Raw genomic sequence first — 27,897 nt, 5'->3', positions numbered from 1 at the left:
ACATCTCATTCTTATAGATATTCAAATAGGACTATATAGCTCTACAACTGCCTTTCCATTCCCTAAAACAGTGAAGATAATTTTTTAAAGTAATCATGATGTGCCAATGACTTTAATGCCAGAACCAGCATGGTCCTCACACACAGTACTGAATGAAATACGTAATTTTCTCTTTTAACAAGCTAACATGGATGTTCTTTCTGTATGGATTCATATTGCCTGAATATTTATTAGTCCATTAACAAAGCATTTGTACATCTCCTTCTGATGAAACTCCTCGAAATATACTTCAAGAGCGTTTAGATGACGAACAGTTTTTAAACCGCTTCTTTCTTTCCACTGCAGTTCGCAAAGCCTGAAGAATTAAATGTTTGTTGTTCAGGATGTTGTAGCTGCACAGGTTCAGCAACTTGTTGAAATTCTCTTCAGTATATGTAAGCAGACCAGTGCTGTAGGGACCAGAACAGTTGGACACATCTACTTTTCCCTGCTCCATCTCTGCAGGACTGCGCTCCACATCTGAAGTAAGAACATAGCGAAGTTCAACACAGCAACATTACTGAGGTGGAAGACTCCTACCAGGCAATGCAAAATACACAGTAACAGCCATAAGAAAATGAATTCTCCCAGGAAAATGGTTCAAGACCTAATTACTGTATAGATACTACATCTGCTGCAATAATAAAATCCACTACTTTGCTCTTTGACTACAGTCACAGCTGATCCAGAACTAACTGGCAGAAACACTTTTTCACGCAAAATGCTTTCCTCTCTAAATTAAAGGTTTCCATCAGAATATTTCACTTTTGCAGGTTTGGAATTTTGTACTTTTAACATTTCCATTGAGTATTGAGATGACAGCTCCTTATCTACTAACTGATAGAAAATGACACCAGGAAGCTTCTGGATTGGGAATTCTCCCTCTCAGGTGGCCGAGATTTAAGTGCATGCAGCAGGACAAGCAAGATGATCAACTACACGAGGTCTTTTCCAATAAGCTGGTACATGGATTTTTGTTAAGTTTTTGAGGAAAGTTTCCTGGATTATACTAAATTAGCAACAAGAAAACTGGAATTGATGCATGTAAAAGCATTTTTAAACTGAAACTGAATTTACCATGTAGTTTTTCTGGTGAAGCAAAAAAAAAAAAAAAAAAAAAAAATCACTATTTATTCTATTGCTGAACTAAAGAAAATAATCCAGCAACTCTTCAAAAATTAGACATATCAAGGCAGCTTGTTACCCTGACAAATCCTTCACTTCATTATATGTTCTCAGCACTTTCAATCCTCTTTTTTTTTTTTTTCACGTAAAAAAAGTAATGAGAGGATTCTAGCTTTGTTAACAAAGTAAACGTAATATCTCATTACAAGGCTGTTAAATGACAGTGATATACCAGGGGATATAACTTAGTAGCTGTCCTTTATTATCAAAGGAACTCAAACTGTCCCAGAAGCCAGATAAGGGGTTTTGCCTCAAGCCACAGCTATTCATGCTTTTAATTTTGCAGATCTTCAGTTCAATCCCTGATCAATTGGGCAACACTATATTCATCACAACAGGACTGGGAACACGATAACTTAGCCAACTGAGAAGCTTGCCCACCTCTTGTTTTAGAAGAAGAATGAAGTCAATGGATAAACTGTATGTCACGACCTCAAAAAGTGATTGATTAATGCTGTTAACTTACTCGGTGCCTTGTATTTTTGGAAAGTATCACACACCAGTGGGAAATAGGCCAAGATTGGTGCCTCAAAGCTGTCCTCAAACACATAGCACTCCTTCAGGTGTTCCCGGTCTTCCTGGCTCAGCTCCGTGCTAGGAAATGGAACCCCATGCTCCAAACAGTACTCTGAGAATAGTTCCAGTGGCTGGTTCAGCAGAAAGGAGAGTTGCAACACAAAGGCAAGTTGAATAAGACTACCAAGGCCCATAACTGATATTTTGCTGCACTGGGCGATCTGTGGTTCATTTATATGTTTATAAATAAGGCTAAGTATGCACTGGAACCAGCATACCCTCTTGATTTTAATATATCTGGGTACCAGAAATTTGCTTGATTTGGTAACACTGTACATTTTTAAAGCAAGATGGCTGTTTTCTGAAATTTATATGAAATTCAGATAATTTGGGGGATTTAGTGGGCAGAGTAGAGGCTTTGGATCAGGAAATTTTGATTACACGTATTATATCTCATATCACAGGCTCTTGAGTGTTGCATTGAGTGCCCCTAACAATTTCTTGTCCTCCTACAAATAAATTACATTAATTTCAATCATATATGCCCCTCAATGTTTCTTCAAACACAGCAAAACAAAAACCCAACTGAAATGTACCCAAACACCAAGAGTCAAACATAAATAAAACCCTCCAAATTTTCATTCAAAAATAGCAGAATTACGTATTAACTAATTACATTGTAAATGTTATTTAACTAACTATGGAGAAACTTGGTACCACTATGACAAATCTGTACATATACACACTATGTGTCTGTGCATCCCAGAAAGCTACTGAATATAGCCCTGATAAAGACAGGGACATTATGATCACAGTGTTGAATAGTATCACTGATATGATCATTTAACTTAATAGAAATCAGACCATTTTCCGGAAAAAAAAAAAAAAAAAAAAAAAAAAAGAAAAGTGGTAGTTCAGGTGCTGGAGTCATACAGATAAAGAATCACTACTTCAAGAAATCACCAGAGTTTGTGAGCCTCCGCTGTAATTTAAATGCAAAATGACATCCACTTTCCTCTCTGGCCTCAGAATGGGCGGGCAGCTGGTGTTGATGAAGAAAGCTGTATCTACCAGCTTGAGGTAGTCACCCATTTCATTCAGTTGGTTGGGAGAAGAATCCAGCACTGTGTCTGAAAGTCAAAAACTTGGATTATCAATTAATTACAGCAGGAGCAAGCCCATTTTTTTTCCCCAAATCAGCATAACAAGGAAAGAAAGAAAAGACAAGTGACACTTACATTAGTCTTTGACACAAAGCCCACAGTTAAATGTTTGTCTTTGACACAATTTTAGAATCTATAGTTCAACTCTGAGATCAGTAAGAGGGAGCAGTTTTGAGACTCAGCTTCATCCAAAGTGATCTATTAAGCTGCTTTTTCAACCGGTGTAAATTTGTGACTATTTGGCTTCAGTGGAAGCTGTAAGTCATCCTTTTTCTGCTTTTGCTAGGAAGAACAGAATTCAAGCAAGCTTGCTGTGGCTTCTCCAAGGCAGAAACAAGACCAGCAGTAAATCATCTGTGGCTCAACAAAACCAATTCCATCGAGATATTAATCAAAATTTGCCTTTATGCTAAAACTTATCAAATACTTGTCCTTAGCAAGTATCAACCTTCAAAATCACCTTCAAAGATGTACCTAAAACAATTTACTATTACCTTTCCACATGCAAAATCTCTCATTCTCTAAATACTTGTTATGTAGCTGCAAGCCCTTGAGGAAATTATGGTAAGTTGAAACCACTGGCCGTCCAGTCAATATTTCTCGAAGAGTATTGGAAAGGCAATCTTTGGGAATGGATAAGGAAGTTGCGTCTTCATGAGACTTCCTGGGCAGAGCAGGGTGTTCCTCTGTAAGAAGAACGAGAAGAGGATATACATCTGCATCTGTTTAGAGTGCCTCTCTGATACTAATAACAATAAAGAAAGAGGGGCTGGGCAGCCAAATCACCACGGCTCCATCTGTGATGAAGTGCACGCAACGACATGCAGACTGTTCTGGGCAGAGGTGGGCTTCAGTGTCACAGCATCACCTTGTGGTTCCCTGCCTGGCCTCTCCCTCCCCAAAAAATCATGGTAGTCCTCTTATGACTAACAAAACTCCCCAGGAATGTTGCACAGTGAGCAGTGTGATGTTTTTTCCTGTTTTCCAGCACAACTGTTTCTTTCCTATGTTTCCTTCATTCCCAAAGGCTTGGTGGCCCCTAACCCAGAGACAGGACACAAAAACAAACCCTTTACCAAATGTCAGGTTTCACATTTCGGAGAGGTGTGAAGACAATACAGATGCAAGTGAAAAGTAATCCAAATAACTAACCAATGTCATGCTTAGTGCCTCGGGTCCATCTGTGCCAGAAGTCCTCTGAATGACCCGAGAGGTAGACGGCATCCATAAAACTCTGGGAAAATATATTACTCCATGTGCCTTGAAAATGTAAAAAAAAAATTTAAAAAAGGCATGCTTAATATTTCTAAGAATTTTTAGAGCACAGCTATGACAACTTGCTTGGATTCAGTCTCTGTGATTGTTTAAATTAGCACTGTTTTAGTTATTAAATATGAATTTTAGTATGAATATCAAATGACATGCTATTCCACATAACATCTGGTTTATGACTAGGTCATTTTAGAAACTTGGCTGTTTATAAAAGTCAAACTGTTATTTTAAATACTTCAAAAGATCAGTTATAATGTGTGTTGTGTTTGGGTCTAACCTAAGAAGTTCAGCAAATTATTTGCATTTGTCTCAAGAATTTGCCTCCTTCTTTGTCACTTTTGGCTCATTCATTTGAGATTTACATTGCATCAGATACGATATCTCGTGTACTGGTATTGCTACTTGTAGAACAGTAATTATTAGATGCCAACTTGTGTAGCCAACTATATGGTTATAAAGGCAATGTTTTTCTGAGATAGTAAATCACCTTCCAAGAAGCAGATGTGGGACTCTGGGATCTTCTTCATCAGGTGACCCATGAAGAACTCACTACCAAAATCCTCTGAACGAACAAAGGCCCCATATTTCAGGAAACCCACCTCGTAAGGTGTGAACTCCACCCACTCTGCAAATAAGGCATCAAGAAGGACTTAGTGCAGCTACCTGAACACATGTAAAAATAACAGCTTAGAGAATCAAAAGCTGGAAGAACAAGGCCTGTAGCTTCAGCATGTTGGTGACAGACAGTTCAAACCACCATGTTTTGAAACAACAGGTGCCCTTCAATGTATTGCATGTTAGACCGGTGAATGCAGAAGCTAAATTCACCTTCTTCACTAACACTGTGAAAATCCATTCAGCTTCCATTCAGGTCCATTTCTGTACTAGGAAGCAAAAAATTGGGACTGAAAGTCCACCAATTGCTAAGGCCCTGCACAAGATGTGGTGGTTTTAGTTCTTCTAGGTCAGCAATGACACCAGCTACCGTTCATTCTTAGACTCTGATTTCACTGCCTTGTGAAGCTAAAAAAAAAAACCTCTGAACAAAACCCACTCAAACCTTGGCTGAAGATACTGGGACTGCAGATTGTGCCTAGAAGCAGATGTTCAGGTTCAGTTGCAGGACCTTCTGCTTCATTTGGGCCAGAAAATGTGATGGAAATAGTTAGCAATCAGCATCATTGATCAGGGCAGAGTGCTGCCCCTCCTCAGACCCTTCTCTGGCTGCTGGGAGCTGCCACCCACTCTCACCCCCCTCCACATCTTCCCTTCTCCTCCCTTCCTTGCCCTCTTCCCCCAGCTCTTCATAGCTCTCTTGGACTACTGCTGCCTGGGCAGGAACTCCAGCAGCTGAAAGAGACGGTGAAGAGTAGGTGGGGATAAAAGCAAGAAAGCAGCAGTGGTGGCTCTCAAGGCTGCCAGCAAATGGCACCTCCACCCTTCACAGGGCAGTGTCTTTGCACAGTTGTCTCCCTATCATAGTGTTAGGATGCATGTTTTTCATCAAAGTCAGAACCCAGATGTGAAGACAGGGGAAAAAGAAATTATTTAAAATATTTATTAGCTTGTACTTGCAGTAAAAGCTTTGGCATTCACCCAGCATTAAAAGAAAACTTCTTAGATTTACAGAAGTGTATATAATAATCATTACCTTTAAAATCCAGAGTGCTAAAGTCATCCTTGACATTGAGGGACACGTATATGGGTAGTGGATTCTGCCCCTGATTTACTGCCAGTTGCTGATGAGACAGTTTGTGAGTACTTTCCTGTTTATAAAGAAGTTATTGTAAAAGTTGAATGTGATGCATGGACTTAATACAGTATCTAAGCATGGACTATCAACGAAACATCTCCTAAACCTCAGCAGATCTTTTTCTGTGTCCTTCAGTTTTTTGACCACACAAATGTGCTCACGTGTTATCTGTCATCAAAGCATTATCACTGACGCTTCTGGGAATTTTGGAATGCAGGCAAGAGCAAAAATGTGAGAAACTTGCCTGTGCAGTTACTAGGATATGACCTGCTTTAAGGAAAGATAAAGATATTCAGCTATCTTGGAAGTGCCGCAGATTAAAGTCAGCCAGGGACCATTTCATTCAATATGGCTTTGTTTGCCAATACAGCTATATACTGCTATGCCTGAACTTAGCTCTGACAGAGCTACCTCTCCTCTGTATGTTACCAGAATGCTCATTTTACCTAAAATTAAAGATGGAAAATCGGTTTCATTAACACCTTGACTTTTTAAATGCTCAGACATTTTTCATGGATGTTTACACTTTAGGCTTATTGTGTTATTTTTCTTCTAAAAAGCCAAACAAAGACCCCTCAGAAGTTTTGATAGCCTTTCCTATAAACTAATCCAGAACTTTAGACATGAAAAGTTAGAAATACTCTGGAATAAGAGATGGATATATAATACCTGATGATGTAGCATACAATCAATGAAGAGTCCCCAAAAATCTGTAAAGGACACCTTGTGCCCCTCTTGCTTTCTTTCACAAAGCTCCTTTACATAGTATTTCATAAGATCCAACGAGAAACAGTGCAGCTTGCTCTTGATCACATGTTCCCTGATATCATTAACCGGCCCACTGAGATCCTTCTGTGACCAGTTTGCATCTTCATATAACTTTGCCATGGTCCTGGTAAAAAGAAACATACTGTGGTTCATCGCTGAGTACCTGACAATTTGTGGGCTTATACCACACATAGGCATTGTGTTTCAGGTTACACAAGGCTCTCACCCTCCAACTTTTACCTTGGAAGAACTATTCAAAGCTCAGGCAGAATTCAGACTATACAAAGATATTTTTGCTGCAGGAATAGAGTCAAAATCATCCTAGCTTGTTTCTTCTCAGAATCAAGAGAGTAATAAAGCAACACCCATAAATTAACACAAGCTTTTATTAGAATTACTCTTTGATTGCCCAGGTTCAAGCTTCTGTCTGAGGCCAGTTCCCTCAGGTGGGTCAGATGCTGCATGAAGCATTAGGCAGGAGTTTAGCAGGAAACATTGCCCCAGACAAGTGCAAGAGCTCCCCTCCTCGGGCATGCAGCAGGCGGGTCACCTCAGACTCTTGGCACAATCAGGGCCAGTCTGCTTGAGGTTTCAGTTCCCAGAGTTCAGGCAGATTCCAGTCATCCCTTCTCATGCCCACCCCACTTGGTCTAGTTCTGTCTCATTTACCTTTTAAGACCAACCCTCCAGAGGCAAAATGTTTTGAAGCCCTAAATCCCTGTTAGTCATGCAAGGCGGTCAACACTATGTGCATGACACTCTATGTTTCTCGGGGCTTTTCTTTTAAATTCTCCTTTTCAGACCTGTGTAAGAATTGAGCCAGACAAATATTTCCCTGCTTTCATTTCCTCATTGCTCTCAAGCATACTTGGTGATCGGGTCTGCATCCTTGCAGAGATTCAAGTCCCCAGGACTCCAGCTGCATTGCTTCTCTTGCACATCTTCAGCACCTTCTCCAATTCATGACTAACATCTCATTTGTCTGACTGGCAATCAAAAGGTGTTCTCCCCCAGGAAGCAATCCTCATTTCTTACGTTCCCAAGAAAATGCCAGCTTTTTGGCCCACCAGGCTCTATTCAGTCCCTTGTTGATAGCCATAAATAACCACTTTTCATTCAAAGTGAAACACCAAGACACCTCTACCCTCATCTTAACCCTCATTCCTTAATAGGAATCTTTTCTGCCAGGTAACTGGGAAATGAGAAATGGAGCTGTCACACATAATTTTCACCAAGAAATAACCATGTTTCCCACACATTCTCCAGGCACTAACTTGATGACAGAAACATCTGAAGAACTCATGATGTATGTCATGGCAGAAAGGCACATATCCGAGCCGCAGAAAAGCTGCGGGTGGGTTTGTCACCTACACTGAACTGCAGGGAGATACAGGTGAACCATCTTGGCTTGTGCTCTTTTCTTTTAGTTTCTATGAACAGTTCAGTGCAATTATAGAAATACAGTAGTTCTCACTCAACTTGTTTCTTGTAGCTGGAAGAAATAAGGGCTACAGCACTGAGCGATCCCATGAAATGGGTGAGCATCAAAAGAAAGCCAAGTCCCAGCATCATGCTGAGTAAAATTTGTCAGCAAAGCAACGTTCTTCACCAGGTTATCAGTCTGCTAACACAAACAGCAAGCACAAGCCCAGATCTCCTTACCATGTTGTGGCAGATAAACCACTGATGTACGAGACGCAGTCCAAAACACCTAACTCCTGGAGAGCCAGAAGACTGCCAAACATAGCCGTCATGGATCGCACTCCCCCTGCTGCAGTCACAACTGCCACCACTGGCACCTGCTCAACACACAAAGGCACAGAGTCATTCATCACCAGATGAAATAAAGTGATGGGCATGCAGAAAAAGTAACAGCAACACCCTGATTCAGGTAGGTTTGGATTCAATTCACCCTCTTCATAGCAGCACTTAGGTGTGTGAGTTGTCTAAACTTCTGTGGGACTTAGCGTATGCTGAAAGCATCTTCCTGATCAATGATGCTTTGGTAAGTCAGAAGCTGTAAGCATGGTTCTGTATGGCATAATCTGTTTTCAGATTTGTAAAGAGTCTTTTCTGGTTTTTATTCTTCCTCATGCCTTTTCCTCAAAACACATTTTAAAATTCTAAGCAAAACTGAGGTCAGAGGAGCAAAGCAAAAGCTGCCTGCGTAATTATTTCTTCTTCTATGAAGAAATATATGCAACATTTGCTGTTCTCCAGGCAGATGGTGCCAAGCTTTATAGATTTATTTTAACAGCCTCTTTCTTATCCAGATTACCTCCCCCTTCCCTGACATCAATGCTGCATGTAATGTAGTCTTACTTTCCTCAGGGATGCAGGAATTCTGTTAGCCATCCTACCTTTGCCCCATAGGTAGCACTTAAAAACTGAGAAAACATATTTTTTTTCAGTTTTAGGAACATATCTTGACATTACCTTTAATCTTGTCTTCACTGTATTTTACCATCTACTTGTAGGTTTTTTGGTTTTTAATTAATATGACTCAACAACCTTCTATTCTCATTTAATAATAACAAATCCTATTCTACTTCTTATTTAAGTTCATAAGCACTTTGACTTGGTTGGCAAATGCTGTCCTGCACACAGCATCAAGGCATGGGTGTGCTGGGAGCTGAACAGAGAAGTGGAGGAAATCGCACGCAGGCACATTCTCCCAGTTGCAGAAGAGTGTCTCCCTGACTCTTGCTCCAAGAACCACAGGCTCATAACAGGTCCATTACTGTCCTCCAGTGACAGAGCAGCTAATTCTGAGTCCTGAGATGCCCAGGAGAGGAGAAAGCAAGAGGTATGACACTGAAAAATACACAAGACAGATGCTGCTGTACCAGTGTGACACAGGAGAGTCACAGCCTTCTTCTGTGAGCCTTGTGTAGCAGCAGAGAAGGGGAGAGGTGCCAAACCAAGGAGAAATGGTCTCAGTCCAAGCAACCAAATTTCACAAAGCTTGGTTATGCATAAGATCATCTTAACAAATATGTTCTTTGGGTCTCCCTGAGCAAGGATGGAGGTTGGCAGAGAATAAAGGAGCTATAATTGAGCTCCTGACAGTTGCTCTTTCATCCTCTGTGCCAGAAACTCCTGGATGTGGTCTTAGGTGCAAGTGACAATCCAGCCTATACATTTTAGTCTAGAAGACATGGAAGACCTATATGGGTAGTCATGCAAGTACACCTCATCCACTTCGTTCAAAGTGGGACAGAATACTTTAAGTTCCCAAGATGCTGTCCTACATACCTCATCCTCCTGCAGGTCTTCATCTAGATGAAGAATATTTTTCAGAGCAGCAGCAACCACCTTCTTCCTTTTACAGATGAAATCTTGCTCCTCTGCGCATAGATCAAACCCCAACCGTAAATCTAAACTCTTGCAACTATAAGAACAAACAATCATGAGGAAGTTAAATGAATCAAATTCTCTGCTGACGAAAAACAAGGAACACAACTAAATTCAAGCTGTTTCGCATTGAGCTCTGAAATCTGGACACCTCTTCACATTCCCTTGCTACGTATGTGTTTCCTGAAGAGCAGAGGGGTCCTGAGCAGCTACTCAAACTTAACACACTTTAGGCAAAATTACCCTAATACCATATTAGGCTTATCTTTACTAAGTACTTGTGCTGTAAATACTAGAGTCAGAAGACGCCTCTTAAGTGTATCCCCTCATATCCGTACATGGTTATGAACATCGTGTGCATCATTAATTCTATACCTTCTATTTTCACAGGGCTACTGTTTCAGGGTTTTTTCAGCCAAAAGGTTGTTTTGTCCTTTCTGTGACTTATAATCAATATTCAGGAAAAACGTCTGATTTATCATGTCTGCAACTAGTGTTTGCAATGTAGCTAGTTAATCAGTAGGGGGTAATGTTGCCCTTTGGAAAATCACTGCAAGCCAGTTAATAAATTACTTGCTGTCTGCTTATTTCATTGAAAAATGACCTGTAGAGGACCGGTAAATGCGTGTTAGAAACATGTTAGAAATGTGATACACAAGAACGTGTATGTATTATAGATAAAGGTTACAAGACAGAGGGATTCTTAAGTATCAAAATTAGAAAGCATCAACATTAAGAAAAACATTGTGACTGGTTATATCCCATGACTACCTATCCAACCAATTCTATGCTGAACTCTTACCAACCAATTTAAAAAGCATGTATGATTTTATTAACCCTTCCCCATATTTTAGTCATCTTTAATCAGTCACAATCTTTACTCCTGCTTTTGAAGTGACCTAGTTTAAGCTGTAGCTTCCTTTCATCCAAAGATGATACTATGAAAGGATAGGAGATGGCCTGAGTAATCATTCAAAAGAAATAAAAGATTTACCCATCTTCTTCCTTCACAGACACCTCATAAGATTCACCCTGCGAATCAAGAATGAAAACACCATAAATTTTGAGTAGAATTGAAAGTTAGCAACAGTTCTTGTACAGTATTAGCAGTTGTTTGGATATATAGTCTAATGATAAATCTTTGGTCTCTTCTCAGGCCTTCTGCACACAATGATCACTAGGATCCTGCTTTTAAAATATTTTTAAAGCAATCAGCAATTCTGGATATGCTACTTTTTCCCTGAATAATAGTTATACTTTCAAGTGCATGAAGATCCAAGCTTACCCATAACTCAGCTAGTACATTTTTAATAACAAAATTAGTAATGGACCAGGCATCACACAAATATAGCTTACACTTGTTGAAATAATTCCAAAAGCTATCAAAGGTTACTCACTCTCATCACTGTCACTTTATTTCTCAAGTCCAGAGAATGGACAGGCAGAGCCAGGGGACTACTTACATCTGTTTCCCTCCTAGCTGAGCTGTGCTGAATTAAAGTAGAGGGGGGGAAAAAAAAAAGTTAGAAAGAGAAAATTATGTATAACCCATAGGTACAAATCTACCACAGAGAAGGGCTAATTCATCATGCTTCTCCCAAAAGTTAGTTTAGCTGTTATCAACGTCCACAAGCAAAACATACACCACAGAAAAAACGCTCCTTTGACAGCATCATGTGCAGTCTGGGTTGACTGTGCTTGATGTAGTGGAACACAGCAGTCTCACTGCTTCCCCGTCTGCAGCAAGGACCTATGGAAACATCCTGGGTTTCTTCATAGGATCCTCTCATTGTGAATGTGAATTTTCTCTCTAAGAACACGAAGCAAACCACAGAGAAATGTTAATTGCATCTAGCCGTGCAAACATCAAATAAAAATGCCCCAAATAAAGTTTCAGCCTTAGTACAGTCAACATTAATTTGAGCCACAATGTTTTTCCTCCCCCATAATCAGTGTGAACAAGGGCCAGACTGAATAAGCAGCAAAAGGCTGAGGCACCTTTGCAACTTCTCCCCTGCCAAGTGATGGAGAGCATGTGTTAGACCAGTGGATGCCACCAGCAGTGTTCACACCCCTGAGTTTCCACCGTAGTCTTTCCACTCCTGATAGTTGCATCACCCTTCTTTTGCATCTCCCTTCTTTTACTTTCTGTTCTCACCACAGGTATTTCAGTTCCATCACACTGCAGTGATGTTTCTGAGTCTCCCAGACACCTCCACAGTTTCCCTTAAGGTACACAGTCATGCCATTCCCAGAGGATTCTCACTATTAGCAAGTAGGTAATTCAGGAAACACCTCAGTATGCAAGCAGCTCTGATACAAACAGAGACTAAAACAGATCAAATATTTATCTAGATTCAACTGCATCTCCCATAGCACAAAAATCAGTGAAAACCATTTAAATCAATAACCTCACTTGTGTAAGGGCCCTTCATTTTTATTTCATTCACGTGTACTTCCAAACAGGATACTTCACGAGACTGGAAGAGATAAGCAATAAAGTCATCAGTCACAGAAACAGCTCAGGATCCTTGATGAGGATCTAGGTGTCCTGTAGAAACATCAAGCTTGGCCATGATATCCTGTGAACATGAAGAAGTCGCAGAGGCTGATTCCCTTGTATAAATCATACAAACAATACTGTGGTCAAGGCAGCTAAGACAGCTGGGGATCTGTCCCATTACATTTAAATACCATTCAATCCCCAACGGTTAACACACGAAATTTTTCTGCCCATCTAGTCTATGCTTTAACTTTTGTCTACAGAAGAGTGAGCAGAAGGATATCTACAGTTCTGCAGAACAACTGGACAGATGGGTCTGTACTTTAATACCTGTGGGATGAAGCTGTAACTTCCCAAGAGAGAGCTGCGTAGGAGGAAGTAGCAGCACAGGAGCATCACACAGTACTTTGGACATGATGTGAAAATAGCCTTCAGCTCCAAGGCAGACATTCAGTAATAAACTGCAGTAACACTGGATTCACTCCCTTCCCAAGGGGGTTTCCATGTTTACTGCCATTTCATCAGTGAGCAGCTCACTGGCACTGTGGCAGAGTGCTGGTCCAAGCCTATTCCAACACAGAATGCACTACAAGCATGACCAAATTCAAAACCACACCTGTGTCTCATCTGAAAAAGAGTAAAGGCTATGCCTAAAGGCACAGTTCTTCCAACTATACTCTTCAGTTCTGCCCTACCATAAGAACATAAGCATGAAAAAATAAAACAATTACCACTAGTACACCATTAGTAACGATGTTCTCCGACACACCTGGACTGAAAAGCAAAAAAGGAAAAGGTTTATTTAAGAGTGGGTATATGAGCAACGATCTTTTAAATGCAAACAGTTCTTTGAGCTGAGTTTTTCTAGCTGCCAAGTGCCACCAGCATTTCTATCTTTCACCTCCATCTCATGCTCACTGCCAGGTCACAGTCCCATAGCTCCTATGGACTCTCCTTCTTTATTACCTCCCCTGATCAGCATTATCTCTTCTTAGGCTGAATAACAAAACAAACACCCACACTCAGCTATAAATAGTGAAACTGTCACTCAAGATTTCACCAGATTCAGGAGAGAAAAGCAACCACAAGGAAGATGCTGAGAGATGTCCGAGCAGAGTACATGAAGCCACTTTCCCAGTGCTGCATTATCACTCCATGCGGTTTTCTGATGACAAATTCTGCAACATTTAGGCTTTACTTACATATTTTCCAGTAGAAATTCCACTTCTAGTTCTTCCTGTTTCTGAAAATAAGATTTATTTTTCATTTAAGGAAAATGAACAAATAAACTTTTTCCTTTGATTGAGCTCTGATGATTTTGTATAACACTCCCTTGCAAGGTTTTGCTATTCTCACACCCTCTGCATCATAATGTAAATAGATGGAGACTTCTTTGCCCACCCTTTCATTTCATGTCTCTCCACTGCTCTACTGTTTACAAACCAACTGTCCCCCCAAATGGAAGAGAAGAGTAAGTATCATGGAATAGAGAGGTGGAGGTACTGATATTCATTTGGTAATAGGATAAGATATGTGTCAATCAATGCCGAGAAAAGGAGATATAACAGGTGAATGATGTAGGAGAACATATTTGAGTATAAATGGACCTAGGTGGTGAGTATGTCTGGGTTTCCAGAGTATAATGACTAAACAAACAAACAAAAAATCGACTGGGGAAGAGTCCAACTTGAAAATTAAAACTGCCAGGGTAAAGGGAAGAAGAGAGAACAGGGAAGACTGAAGCTGTGAAAGGGAATGAGGGAGAGAGCTCATAAGGGCCAAATCAAGATGAAAAAGGGAGAAGACTAAGAGCAGGAAACAACAACAGAAAAGTGTGACACGTCAACAACATAAGAGGTACTGAGTAACTGTATTACTTCACTGCAGCCATTTGCTGGATCAGTCTGTACGGGACCTAGCCAATCCAGGAAACACAACACAAGAATATATATCAGAGCAATCTTCTATATCACCCACAGGGAGGAAAACACTAATTAGTGGAAGATATAAATCTCTTTCTGACAAGTGATGGTAAAATTTTTCATTCATTTTCAGAACAACTGACCGTTACTGACAAATACCCCTTCTGTCTGGCTGCACAGCATGCTTCAACTTTGTGAAGACACTGTGAAAAGTCTGATAATATAGCTGCCAAGGTAAAATCATCACTATGGCAAAGGTGAAAAGTGGGTATTTTTGTATTTACTAGTTCATGTCAGTAAATGAGACATCTTAGGTGGCTTCTCTGATAGCTGGATCTGTGGCATGTAACCCAGCACTAGGTGGTCCTGCTTGCTTACTTCTCCCAGAGTCTGTTTCATGAGGTTTGTAATAGAAGACTGAGGGATGGATTTTAGAAAGCAGTCACCTTACAGAGATGCGAGATAGACTTTATCAAGCATCATATTGTGACCAGCCTGTACTATCCAAACTCACTGATGATCTGTTCCAACTTTGTCCAAAGAACAGCAGGGACAATGTTCAGGAAACCCTGGCTTGTAACATCTGCCTAACTGTGTCTGTCTTATGTTCCCATCCTTCTTACACTGTTGTACACATATTCATATGAATTACATTTCTATTAAGTCCCAATTACATTTTTGCGGGTGAAAAACCTGCAGCAAAGCAATGGAAAGACTTGTCAGACCACACGGTGAGTAAGAGGCACAGCAGGAAGCAACCCTGGTGCTCTGAAATTACCCATCCAGTCTCCTCAGCCTTCCTTTTGAGATACTGTGGTCAATGAAAGAAGTCATTATGGGCAGAGGTGGCAGTACTGCCTGTTATTAAGGTTGCCCAGTATGTTCCATTACTAAATTACTTTAAAAAAAAAAAACCCAAACCCTAAGTGTTCTAAAAATCCATGTACAGACCATAACCTGTGATGCCTCACAGGCACCTGAGTAGGAGTTATGACCAAATAAGGATGGCTTGACCAAGACGTTCCCGAGACACAGCTCACCTTGTCTTATCTCCCCAACTTCCACCTTGCCAAGCCAATGGGTTAAGCCGACTCTGAACATGCCTCAGAGCAAACTCATGGCTTGAATCACACTTCAAATGATCTCAGTCACACAAGGCTTTCTCTAAGGAAAGCCATAGCCAGCTGAAGCAGGTACATTGAAATACTTAGTAAGGACTGGCTTTCTAGAAGAATAGTTAATAAACACACTCTCAAAGCAACAGTAATATAAAAAACAGGAAAGTGTTTTATGGACAGTCTGTCTGACACAGCAGTTTAGAAATAACCACACAATTTAGAGCACACACCATTCCTAGGAGCTGTAAACTCCAACCCTTTTTGGAAGTGTGAAAAAGCTCTGAAGTCTCGTTACTACACGGCCTCCAAGCAGAGAAGTTGTTATATTTTGTGGAAAGCAGAGTACATATTTTGCTCTTTTAAATGATGGGTGTGATTTCTCCACCTGTCCTCTTGGCAACTTCATCCACCAAACATTTCAGAAGAAACTCCTTATCCACTCTTTAATACAACCAAACACAATTTTTGTTGAGACATATGCAGCAAATAAAAGCCATAAGTCACACACTGCCCTAGACAAAGACAGTAAGATTCTGAGGAGATTCTCATTCACCAAGCCCTATCAATTCAGTGCTGCTGAGCCGCCCCAAAAGAAATTTGTAACCCCACAACAAAAGATCATAAACAGACTTGCTGAGAATTTTTAATTTTTTTTTTTTTTAAAAAAAAGGTTGTTGTTTATCGGAAGGAAGAAAAAAATGTGAGAAATTTTCATATAAACATATAACATATAAACATTTACCAAGCATATTGCCTGAAAGCACAGGACAAAACCCCTGGTGAAGCTGAGAGGAAGTACTCCTAGTGAGCTACTGGCCAAAGGGTCAGGGCAGCTGCCCGGAAAAGGTGCCAGGTTTGTTCCCATCCCACTCTGTCAGTCTGCTACAACAGTGACAACAGATCTCTAACCATCAGCTTCTTCATTTTTGACTCTTGCTCTCTCTGGTTTTTTTTAAAGTTATTTTTGAAATCTCAAAAAATAAAAAACAGAATAGGAAAGCCATTTTGCATCTAATTGCAATCACAACAGAGGGATGACCATTTCTGACCTCTCCTAAACTCTAAGCATTTAACTTTGTGCTTTAATAAGGTCTTTTTAACAAAGTCTTTGCATGTAAGAACAACTCCAATGTTTAATACAGGTAGTAACTTGGGACAAAATTCAGATCAAGACTATTATTTTATCTATCCACTTAATTCCACACATCTTTTCATTTCTCACCTCTGGATTCAACTCAAAATTCAGGTGTACTTTTTCTCCAGGTTGGATTTTAGCTACATCAAAGTGAACAGTCAAAAGCTGGTCATCTGGTGTAAAAGTATCCTCATCACAGACTGTCAGCTCCAGGATGTTCTGAGGAGAGAGGCAGAGAAGGATGTAAACGCCATATTCTGGGACTACTGAGCCCAAAAGGAAGGTCTAGCAAGAGTCAGCATGCAACCCTTCTGTTGTTCAATGTAGACAGAGTTCTGTGACAGCTTGGAGCTCAGTTCACAACCCCTGGGACTCAGACTGCAAAGTCACGGACTAACCCTAGAAGAGGTCAATCACCAGATTTGGCAATGAACAAGAGCTCAGAAGAAAGGCAGCATAAGTGACATACATGATGGTAATATGCACTGGACAGGGTAGAGATTACATATCCTGTTCATCAGATCCTTTGTGGATTCAAAATTGCTATCTTGAGAAATTTTGGCCTATCAGCAGAAAGTAATAATAGAGGGAAAACTCTTAGCCCTTTACAACTAGAAGATAAAGCACATTAACCAACTCTCTTAACAAGGTTTAAATTGTAATGATTCCCCTTGCAATTTCTCAGGGTTCAGATTACCCGCAACAGCACGAGATGCAGCACTATTAAGCTGTGGGAAGTTGACCCATATCTGGACCCTGTATCACTCGTGCTCTAACTGATAATCTATTTCTGCTAACTCTACAAACATTTTAACAGATTTTTACAACTGTTCTGGGACAGAAATAAGCATTCAACTTTATTCCAGATGAGCCATAACCCTCTGAGCTGATACTCATTCAAAGCACGGGATAGGCATGGTTCTATTATAAGTCTGTCAGACGTACATTTTGTTTTCTTATAGTCTACTAGGCTTTTGAAAATGTGCCTGTTTAAGAATGGAATGGTTGGTACTAAAAAATATTTCTAAATTTTAAAGAAACAACATTAAGTTATGGTACCTCTAATGATTTACAAATGGCGTGACTTACTGTATAAAACAGGTGTTACAAGCCCATGGCAGCATACAGCAAAATGCCTTCACAGTTGCATATAAGAAAATATAACCAATCTTCTAAAGAGTTTATAAAACCTCCCAGTCAATTCATGGGGTTCTAGTGCTCAGAAGATGACAGAGACCAGTCAGGGCACCATACCAAGGCTTGCATATATACTTGCTGGTAGGAAACAGCATCTCTCATGCTGTCTGCGACGCTTTCTGTAACTTTCTGTTACCATCCTATTTCTCGGCATAACTGAATTCAAGCCTCTGTGTGAGCCTCAAGGCTCTCATGAAGAGTCTGCAAGCAGCAGCTGAAGATGTCCCTTCTAGAAAGGGTCTGCTCACTGTCACAGGTGCAGGTCCTACCTTTACTTCACTTTGTATCATGAAGTGGAAAGTTTCATTCCAGATAGGGTTTCTGCAGTTGCGTACAGTTCTTGTTCGGGCTTCCTGACATGAAGCTGTTGGTAGCCACAGCTTGATGTAGCAATCAGTTTGGCTCACTGTGTTGACAAAAAGATGCATAATTAGTATAGCAGTACTTTTTTATTATTTGTTTTGTCCAGTCAGGGGAAAAAAGATTAACCTCTGAGGAGTCCTAGATATTTCATTAGACTCAAAAGAAAACATTCTGGGTTTAGAATTCTTTAACTTTTGTATCTACATGTATGACAACTCCAGACAAAAGGAAATTTTAAACCACTAATTCTATTTGATAACAAAAGCCAAAATATTAAACAGGAGTGAAGTATTAAAGCTCTTCTGATTTTTTTACTTCTATTCTAAAATATTTGCCAGTCTTCAAGCAAATTCACATACAACTACACTTCCTGAATCTTCACTTTTTCAAAAAAAACCCAAAGAATTTAGTTTTGGGGATTTTTTTTGACTTGATTCTAATTGTAACACACAAGTCTTCCACAGAGATACAACAGTGAAGATACAAACACAGCAGCACCCAACACAACTACTGATTTTTCTTCTACCTTTCACGAAAATGCTCCTTTCAGAAAGGAAATGGGCAATCTGTGGATAAAGGGGCACTGAAGAGTTAGGGGAAAGGGAAATATCACAGAGCAGCCTGTGAAGGGAAGGATAACTTCTTTCCTGACACAGAATTTCTATTCTATTTTGAATTTCTATTCTATTTTATTTCTATTAACTGTATTCAAAATTATTTTAAATGAGTCTGAAAATGAAAACAGATAGAACTTCTTCAGCCAAAAAAACTGAGACATTACTGTAATCCAAGCAACAGGTGTACAAGAGCATTAAATTCATGTGACAGGGATTTTCTTGCTAGCCTATAAACATGTCATCAGTGATACTTACACAGATCTGCTTTGCGGAGATTTCTTATGCTTATAATTTTTACTATAAGCCAGCACAACTGAGGCACTTCTGGCTGCAGAACAATGAGAAAAATACCTCAATTATTAGCAAATTACATGGATATAACTAACACAGCCTATCCTATAGCATAGCAAATGCCATTATCTCATTAATGCAATTAATATGGTTTCATTTTAATTGTTTGAGGCAATTTCTGAGAAGAAATTCTTTCTTGTGATTTGACATCATAAAATGTCAGATTCCAGTTCTGTTTACTAACCAGCTGTGTTTAAGTTTTCTAAAGATTTAGGTTTGGGGGGTTACATTTGAATGCAGGGAGTAGTAAGAAATATCACAAGAAGATATTTTTAACAAAAAAAAGTCATTACATAATTGCCCCTGTAAAAATCCAGCTACCTTTCAACTACAGGGTTTGCTCCTCAAATTTCAGGTTGAGTGCAACAGATTACAGCACAGCACTTCCCAGTGTGCCAGTGTGGGGATCACATGATGCCCTTCTTCCTCCGGCAGGGACTGCTGCCCATCTGCCACATAACATGACTGTGGAACAGGACAGCTATCCTCCATTTTATAATACCCTGGTCAAGATATCACTGCTACTGGCCAATATAGAATATGTAACACCATGACATCCTTCACCATACCAAAATACCTGACCTTAAAAGGAAATACATTACTAATAAAGGGAGAGAATGGTTCTAGGAGTGAACAGCCCTGTATGGAACTCCAGAGCTCTTCAGTTATAGCAGCAGGAGTAAGGCTGAAATCACAGACTCAGGGTAAGCATTCTTCCATTTCGCACATACGTCCAGCTCCCTATAAGACAGCTCTAGCATTTCAGTGCAAATTTGACATGACATAAAGCAGAAGCAGATGGATTTTGGGTGGTTTTATTTGGGTTTTTTTTGGTTCTGTGTCATACTGAGTAAAGATAACCTGTCATACATAGATAGGGTCTAATCAATCAAAATGAAACCACATTACCATGACCTGCAGAACTGATACATGTACATAAACCAGGAGCTGGAGGAAAACCAGAACTGAAGAAAGCACGAAGAAGAAGAGAAGACTCCGGGGAGGCCTTGTAGCAGCCTTCCAGTACCTGAGGGAGGCCCACAGGAAAGCTGGGGAGGGACTGTTTACAAGGGCATGCAGCGATAGGATGAGGGGCAATGGTGTTAAACTAGAAACACGTAGATTTAGATTGGATATTAGGACGAAGTTCTTTACCATAAGGATGGTAAAGCACTGGAACAGGCTGCCCAGACAGGTGGTGGAGGCCCCATCCCTGGAGACATTCAAGATCAGGCTTGATGGGGCTCTGGACAACCTGCTCTAGCTAAAGATGTCCCTGCTCACTGCAGAGGGGTTGGACTAGATGACCTTTGGGGGTCCCTTCCAGCCCAATGCATTCTATGATTCTATGAATCACAAAATCTCTAAACAATGTAAAACAACGGAAAGTTGTAAATACAAACCAAATTACAGATTTGATAGGATGAGAGTAAAATTGCCAGTGTGTTAGATTATGCAATTTAAATGAGAGAAGTAAGAATAAAAGTTATAATTACATACGAATGCACATACATACAAAAAACCCTCGAACCAGAAGCACAAATAGGTGATTCATAATGCCCTGGCTTATTCAGGACTTCTGCATATTAAATTATTTTTAAAATATGTTCATGTGGAAAAACACTAGGCTGACCTGATTGATTTACTAAGGAGAAGCACGGTGGTATAGCAATATATTGACATCCCATAGTATAGGGCTGTACAGGGGAATAGCTTGAAGGCTCCACAACCCTCTCCATTTTCTGTTTACTCCCTCCACTCCCACCCAACCCTATACTTGGTTAGTCTTGAAGAACATCAGAAGTAAAATACTACATACAGAAGTAGTATGTCCATTAATTAAATTGAAATGAGTAATTAAATCTTCAAAGCATCATGATATCTGATAAATGTCACCTTAGGACCTCCTTGTGTACCTCTTATTTTGATATACCAGTGTACTGACAAGAGCAGATTCACCTTCTAAAAAAGCAGTAAGTCACCAGGCTAGATGCTATTTACACCCCACTGGAAAAATTCTCAACCCAATAATTTTCTCCCAGAAAGTGCCATTTAAACAAAACCAGCAGGTTTGGAATAAACCATCAACCTCAGCAGAATTCTTGGCAGCAATATTTCTGAGGAGAGAGAGATAATGACAGGAGTAGATGATTCAAATTGCTGAAAGCTCAACTCTTAATCCCAAATACAGAGGATTAATTTTTTTCATCCTCAGTTTAGTACCATCCATATCCAGAAGTTGGGAGAAAACTTATTCTTGAGATGGCTGAAGTACTAAGAAAATATGCAGACACAAACCCAATTCTATAGTGCTAGCAGGTAGCGAGTTTGCTGCTCTCCCAGATCTAGCAAAGAGTTAGCCTCGTACTTCTGCACTGAATACAGGTAGGGAGCAGATTCAAGAACCTCGGGTGGGGGGTGGGGATGACAGACAACATGGACACACATCATAAAAGCAAAGGAAAAACAATTTGAAGACTGAGCCTCAGGTGTTATGAGGTACAACCATCATAAGATAGTGATGTCACAGTAAAATCAAGACTAGAATCCAGCTCTCCCGGTTCCTTGCCCAGCATCTAAACCATAAGTTCATCACCTTCCTCACCTTCCCAACCCCTAAGTCATAGCAAACATTTTCCACTCTAGACAGCACACTCACAGAAGAATGAAATATTCCCTTAACTAACCGTTAAAAATATCACCTCTCAAAATAACAGCTAAGCTTAGAGCGAGATGGGAAAGGCTGATGGAAGACTGCAGGCAGCACAGCCATTGTTCATACCCCGCAGCCTTCCTACAGCCCAGAAGCTGCCCCTATACAGTACCTCATCTTCAGCGCTGTGTGGTCTTTCATGATCCTTCCTCCCAACTCCAATCTTCCTGTGAGGGTTTGCTCGGATGAACTGATCCTGGGGACACAGTGTCAAAAAAAGGGGACAGTGATGAAACCAGCAGTCAACAATTCCTAGTTTTCAATTTCTACCCGGATTTGCCATAGCAGTAGCAGGGAGCCCTACCATTTCTCCACCTCATGATGGGACACATCTCCATCTCACTAAGACCATCTATTTGCTGCTCTTACTAGTAAATCTGCCCACTGCAGATCCGTTTGACATTTAAGGATCAAAATTCCCCAAGTATTTGCTTTTGATAAGCTCAACCAAGATAGCCAAACAGATTCTTCCTGCCCCATCGCTGATTTTCTCTTACCAAAGGTGAATAGGCTGACGATCCCATTAGTATCTCTGTTTCACAAAAAGCAATACTATAATGGTCCAGTCTGTATGTCTCACGGGTGGCAGGTGCTCCTGGACCACAGTATTTTCAGGCCAACTGAGGCGGGGAAGAAGAGCTGTATAGATTTACTCATAGCTCCGCCTCCCACTGATTTCAAAAGCACAAATTATGCACTTGTTCTGTGCCACATGAAGATTTTTTTTTTTCCTTTTTTAAACACCACAGTGATTTAGGGGAAAGGAGGAGACAGGTCAAACATTTTATCGTAGGTTAATCCCAAAATGAAGTAGTTGTCCAGCACCATAAGGTGGGACAGAGGGATATCCTGGGACAGTTGTAACCCTCAAAAACTGGAGAAGACCTAACAGAACACTGCAACTACCAATATCTACTGTTACTTTCTCTAGTCCTAAAATCCATACCTGTGCTTTACTAGCACCAAGTGGGGTGATCTAAACATCCAAAGAGCAGCGTTCTAGCTCCCACTGACTCCTCCAGCTAGATGCGCAACTGCAAGATTTTCACCAACTTCACTGCAGATTACAGCCACAATGTGGAGGCTGGCTCTTATGGGCAGTGGTAAATAGTTAAAGAAAACAGCTTGTGGCTTTTCTTCTCTTTTATTTCTGCTGCATAAGGGATATTATGGGGTAAGCACAGCCAGGAGAAGCTTTTGTTATTGAAACGTTTTTAGTGAAAGTGCTGCTTACAATTAAATTATGTTAAGAAACCCATATAAGCTTTAACACAAATAACTACATATGATTTTTTTCCTAAAATATTTAAACATTCATGTTAAAGTTGTCAAGTCTGAGTTCTTTTTCATTTTAGAATAGTTTCACATTATTTTTCTGTAATAGCACTCAATACATAACATTTTACTAAAATACTAAAATATGACAGAAGACAGCTATTGCATTAAACGTTTTTAAAATCACTAAAACCAGCTGTTATTCAATAGTGAGAAATTGCAGTTGAAATAAATTTTTTTTTAAACCACTTATTTCTCAGAATTCCCAAGTTTCTAAGACAGAAAACCCTTTTTTGAAGCCACAGCACTTCTTATAAAAAAAATAAATCTGACTTTCAACCATTTCTAATGACTATTCAAACTGTCCTGTAAAGGACAGCTGCCTTAGACAAGCTTCAGATAATCATTATAATTAGTCTGGTCTTTCATAGACTCAGGCATTAAATACATAAAAGTACCTCCTTTAGGTTGTACTATTATTTTTGAAAAAGAAAAAAAAAAAGCGTCATGAGTTCCCAGCTACAGGTTTTTTGTTGTTTGGATTTGGTTTGTTGGTTTTTTTTTAATTTTATTATTTTGTGGAGCAGTCTTATTACAATAAATATCTATTTCACTTTGATTATATGAAAATGCTTTTGAAGTAACACTCCCTGATCTGAAACAAGAAATTCAGCTCATGCTGTTACAAGAGGCTGAACACAACAGCCATCACATCACTTAGCTCAGGCTTTGAAGTAATTTTACATCTCAGTTTGATGGCAGTGGATTCTCTTCAGCTCTTCAGGAATAAAAATTCCCCATCCAGTTAGATAACACACCATGCTCCCCCCTCAACTCCCACAGTTTTCACAATCTCCATATTTAGGGCTTTTGTGGATTTCATAAATAAAACTAAGCAATATTAACTGCTCAAGCAGCTATGCCTCTATACTATACATGCTTGATCTGCACATCATGAGAAAGAAGAAATCCAGCTAAACAGCTGTCCCACGCAAAAGCAGACATAGCCCAGCAATAGTTGGAAGTTACTTGATAACATGATGTCGGGCATCATGAACAGTGGTGCAGGTGAGTCAGAAGTCAGGCAGCTGCAGGCCAGAAGACAAGATAGTATTTCACCAATGCCATTATAACAACAGAAACCTTCAGCAGAACTAGTTGCATGGCAATCAATATGAGGTCCTGAGTCACACAAACACTTAGAATGAACCACGTCACTTGCAGCACGGGTGCCTGAGGTGGCAGAGCAGATTGCTTGCACCAGCACAGGCTCTGCAGCCTCTTGAGCAGCAGCTGCAAGAGCTGGAGACTCCCATTTGCCACCAAGATCCCAGATCAATTTTGACACAGGCTCAGAATCACTTTCCTCTCACAGAAATTTGAGACTGATAACCAGTGATATCTCCAAATTCTAGCAGGTTTTCTACAGCTTTTTACCATCTAATAAGGCAAAGGTGGAAAAGTCCTCAAGAGCATGGGTTACAAGCCTTGCAAGACTGCTAACTTCTGACAGAAAGGTTCTGTGATAAAGAGCCAAAGATACTTCTTGATCTGAGCTCCGATACACCAATGCAGCCACAGAGTCCAACTTTATTTCTAAAAATACTAATGGCTTTGTTCTTTATAACCCCCTAAACAAAAGCTGTCAGGCACCATCTCTAAACATCAGACTCCATTTACATGACCCAAATAAAGCATCCCAAAACTGAATCACTCGTAATCCCTTTTGACTTAGATTCTGACAAAATCTGAAGTGACAGTGATTGAAAACCATCAGAAATTAAGTCTTCATGCAATTTTCAGAGCATCTGTTTAAAGCATTTGGGGAAGATGAAGAACAGGAGACATTAACCGCATTTCCTGCTTTGATAATACAGAGAAGACCACAGGATACATCTTTCTTGTGGGACAATAACAATTAACCTGTTTGACTTAATGTGGTCTGTTGCACTTAAGTTGCACAATTGTGTTCGTATCCTGTTAGAATTAAACTTTTGTTCTAATACACGATTCAGTAGGACTAGTAAAAAAATATTCACACTCACATTGTCAATTTAGGCTTTATTTACAAATTAATTGTGTCAGTTTTCTCAGGTAATTTCATAAGTACTTCAACACAATCTGAGGCGAGTTGACAAGTGATGTCAAGAGCACCTTCCTCCTGAACAGCACTACTGGAGTCACCCCATTCACTGCTGAAGGAATGCTAAGTCACAGCACCCTATCTCCTATGAGTTGCTGATAAATAGATGATGTCTTCTGGTCTGAGCTGAAGATACAGGTGGACCCACACTAGAGGCTCTAGAGTGGGATCTACACCAGAGTCATGCGTGTTATTGTGCACATGGGCTAACAGCCTCCAGGTAATGGAATTTATCATGCTCTTAAAGCAAAAAAAGAAAAGCCCTCAAGACATCTTCAGTGCTTGTTTTTTACTGACACTCGCTTCTGTTACTTTCTTGATTGCAGTTGTGGGCTTTTCCTACAAAGACACAGGAGGACAGAGGTAAGTATTGAGTATGAGTTTGTAATTGCAGCTGAGTCACCACTGCTAGCTAACGAAAAGGAACAGGCTAAAATGTTCTCTGGTAGCCCCTAAGGGCTGAACTCCTCTTTTGAGGTGCCCACCTCTCTCCAGTAACTATGATTATCATCCTACACCACTCTGACACATTACTTACGTACAGCTAGAAGCTTGCTTTCATCCACTATTTTTATTTTGGAAAGCATTTGTACACAGTACAGCAAAGGAGGGCAGCTAGTAGGTGTGCAGCGGCAGCATCTCTGAAGCATTAAAAAAGCCCACTAGTGATGACCTAACTATTCATATACTTTATCTGGACACTTTTTTACTCATGGCCAGCAGTGTGCCCAGGTGGCCAACAGCATCCTGGCCTGTATCAGAAACAGTGTGGCCAGCGGGAGTAGGGAAGCGACTGTCCCCCTGTGCTTGGCAGTGGTGAGGCCACACCTCGCATACTGTGTGCGGTTTTGGGCCCCTCACTACAAGACAGACATTGAGGTGCTGGAGTGTGTCCAGAGAAGGGCAAAGAAGCTGGTGAAGGGTCTGGAGAACAGGTCTTATGAGGAACAGCTGAGGGAACCGGGGTTGTTCAGCTGGAGGAGGCTGACAGGAGATCTTATCACTCTCTACAACTACCTGAAAGGAGGCTGTAGTGAGGCCAGTGTCGGTCTCTTCTCCCAAGTAACAAGTGATAGGACAAGAGGAAATGGCCTTAAGTTGCACCAGGGGAGGTTTAGATTGGATGTCAGGGAAAACTTTGCTGAAAGGGTCGTGAAGCATTGGAACAGGCTGCCCAGGGAAGTGGTTCAGCCACCATCCCTGGAGATATTTAAAAAACTTAGGGATATGGCTTAGTGGTGGACTTGGCAGTGTTAGGTTTACGGTTGGACTCAGTGGTCTTAAAGGTCTTTTCCAACCCAAATGATTCTATGGATGTAAAAATGATTCTATGATTCTATGGATGTAAAACTGGTTGGGGTCTTCTGTCAGTTGACCTTGCAAGCAAGACTTTGAATCTAGCAGCAATACTCAGGCAGGCCCGATACTTGAACTCCACCATGGATATAAGAGAAGTGTCATAGTGTCTCAAACAGAGGGACTAGGGCTTGGAACATTTAGACTGCTATAGAAAAATCACAAAGAAAATTAAGCATAAGGCAAAGCCTAGATTGCAGTCTATGGATTTGTTGCTCTTATCTGACTTGCAAGTAACTGAAGTAAAGGGATACATCAACATAATGGTAAATGAACTGCGGCGGGTTGACTCCAGCCAGCAGCTAAGCAACCACAAAACTGCTCGCTCACTCTCCCTCCAGCAGCAGTAGATGTGAGAGAATACAAAGACCAAAACCAAGAGAACTCTTGGGATGAAAGAAAAACAGTTTAAAAAGGGAAGGAAAGTAGAAAAGAAACAACTGATGCAAAGGCAATCACTCATCATCTCCCAGCAGCAGAGTGATGCCCAGCCACTCTCAGAGCAACAGCTACCTTGCAATACTTCACTCTCAAGCAAAGACCTCAAGACCGGAGACTGTCTTAACTTGACACTGAGTCAGATTGTCTATTTGACTTGAGAACAGATGCTCTCTAGCACTGAAGAATTCTCCAGGTGACAACCATTACAGTAATCCAGATAAGATCTACATAAGACATCTAATGAAAAGACAACTGCTCTGAAGTAATAAGTAACAATAACATTTTGGCTTGATATCCAACCTTAGATATCCAATATAAAATGGAGAAAGATACAGTTTTAAACTGAAGAAGTGTTTTATTCACATCTGGTGTGAAATGACACATCACAACCCCCAAACCCTTCTGCTTTAGGGTCAGAATGAAGAAAATAGATCATCACTCGAGAAGATTCAAGTCTTCCAGTACTGATTTCAGTTATTGCTACATTTCTTCCATTCAGAGGCCATGCAGAAAGCCTGCAGAATCTGGTCTGTTATTCCCGATATTGTACTTATAAGAAGCAGTTTCTCAAAATCATCCTCACAGTGCTTCATGTTCATCCACTTATATGAAGAGCAGCAACCAGTGAGAAGTACCACTCCTCCCCATACCTGCAGCGCTGTGCTCCACTCCTACGAAATGGAAAACACTCCTATTAGCAAAGTTTCAGACTT

The 27,897-nt window shown here is 40.4% G+C and overlaps 1 protein-coding gene across 1 annotated transcript; it reads right to left on the bottom strand.

Annotated features, from left to right (window-relative positions):
• Positions 1-34: 34 nt before the first annotated feature.
• LOC104347355 (cytosolic phospholipase A2 epsilon-like) lies at positions 35-22,449 on the bottom strand. The gene is made up of 21 exons (XM_086462989.1): positions 22,339-22,449; positions 22,082-22,165; positions 19,161-19,233; positions 18,195-18,331; positions 16,816-16,947; positions 13,756-13,796; positions 13,285-13,327; positions 12,467-12,530; positions 11,694-11,860; positions 11,448-11,540; positions 11,045-11,082; positions 9,952-10,087; positions 8,359-8,495; positions 6,598-6,820; positions 5,827-5,941; positions 4,663-4,800; positions 4,056-4,163; positions 3,398-3,589; positions 2,704-2,870; positions 1,691-1,871; positions 35-519 (listed from the first exon to the last, which is right to left on the bottom strand). The coding sequence occupies exons 1-21, from the start codon at positions 22,447-22,449 to the stop codon at positions 290-292; spliced, it is 2,610 nt and encodes an 869-aa protein (XP_086319115.1). The 3' UTR covers positions 35-289.
• Positions 22,450-27,897: the final 5,448 nt, after the last annotated feature.

This window comes from Leptosomus discolor, chromosome 3 (genome assembly GCF_034619465.1).
Source record: "Leptosomus discolor isolate bLepDis1 chromosome 3, bLepDis1.hap2, whole genome shotgun sequence".
NCBI classification, from domain to species: Eukaryota; Metazoa; Chordata; class Aves; order Leptosomiformes; family Leptosomidae; genus Leptosomus; species Leptosomus discolor.
Note: the sequence above shows the minus strand (reverse complement) of the source record. Positions and strands in the feature narration are given on the sequence as shown.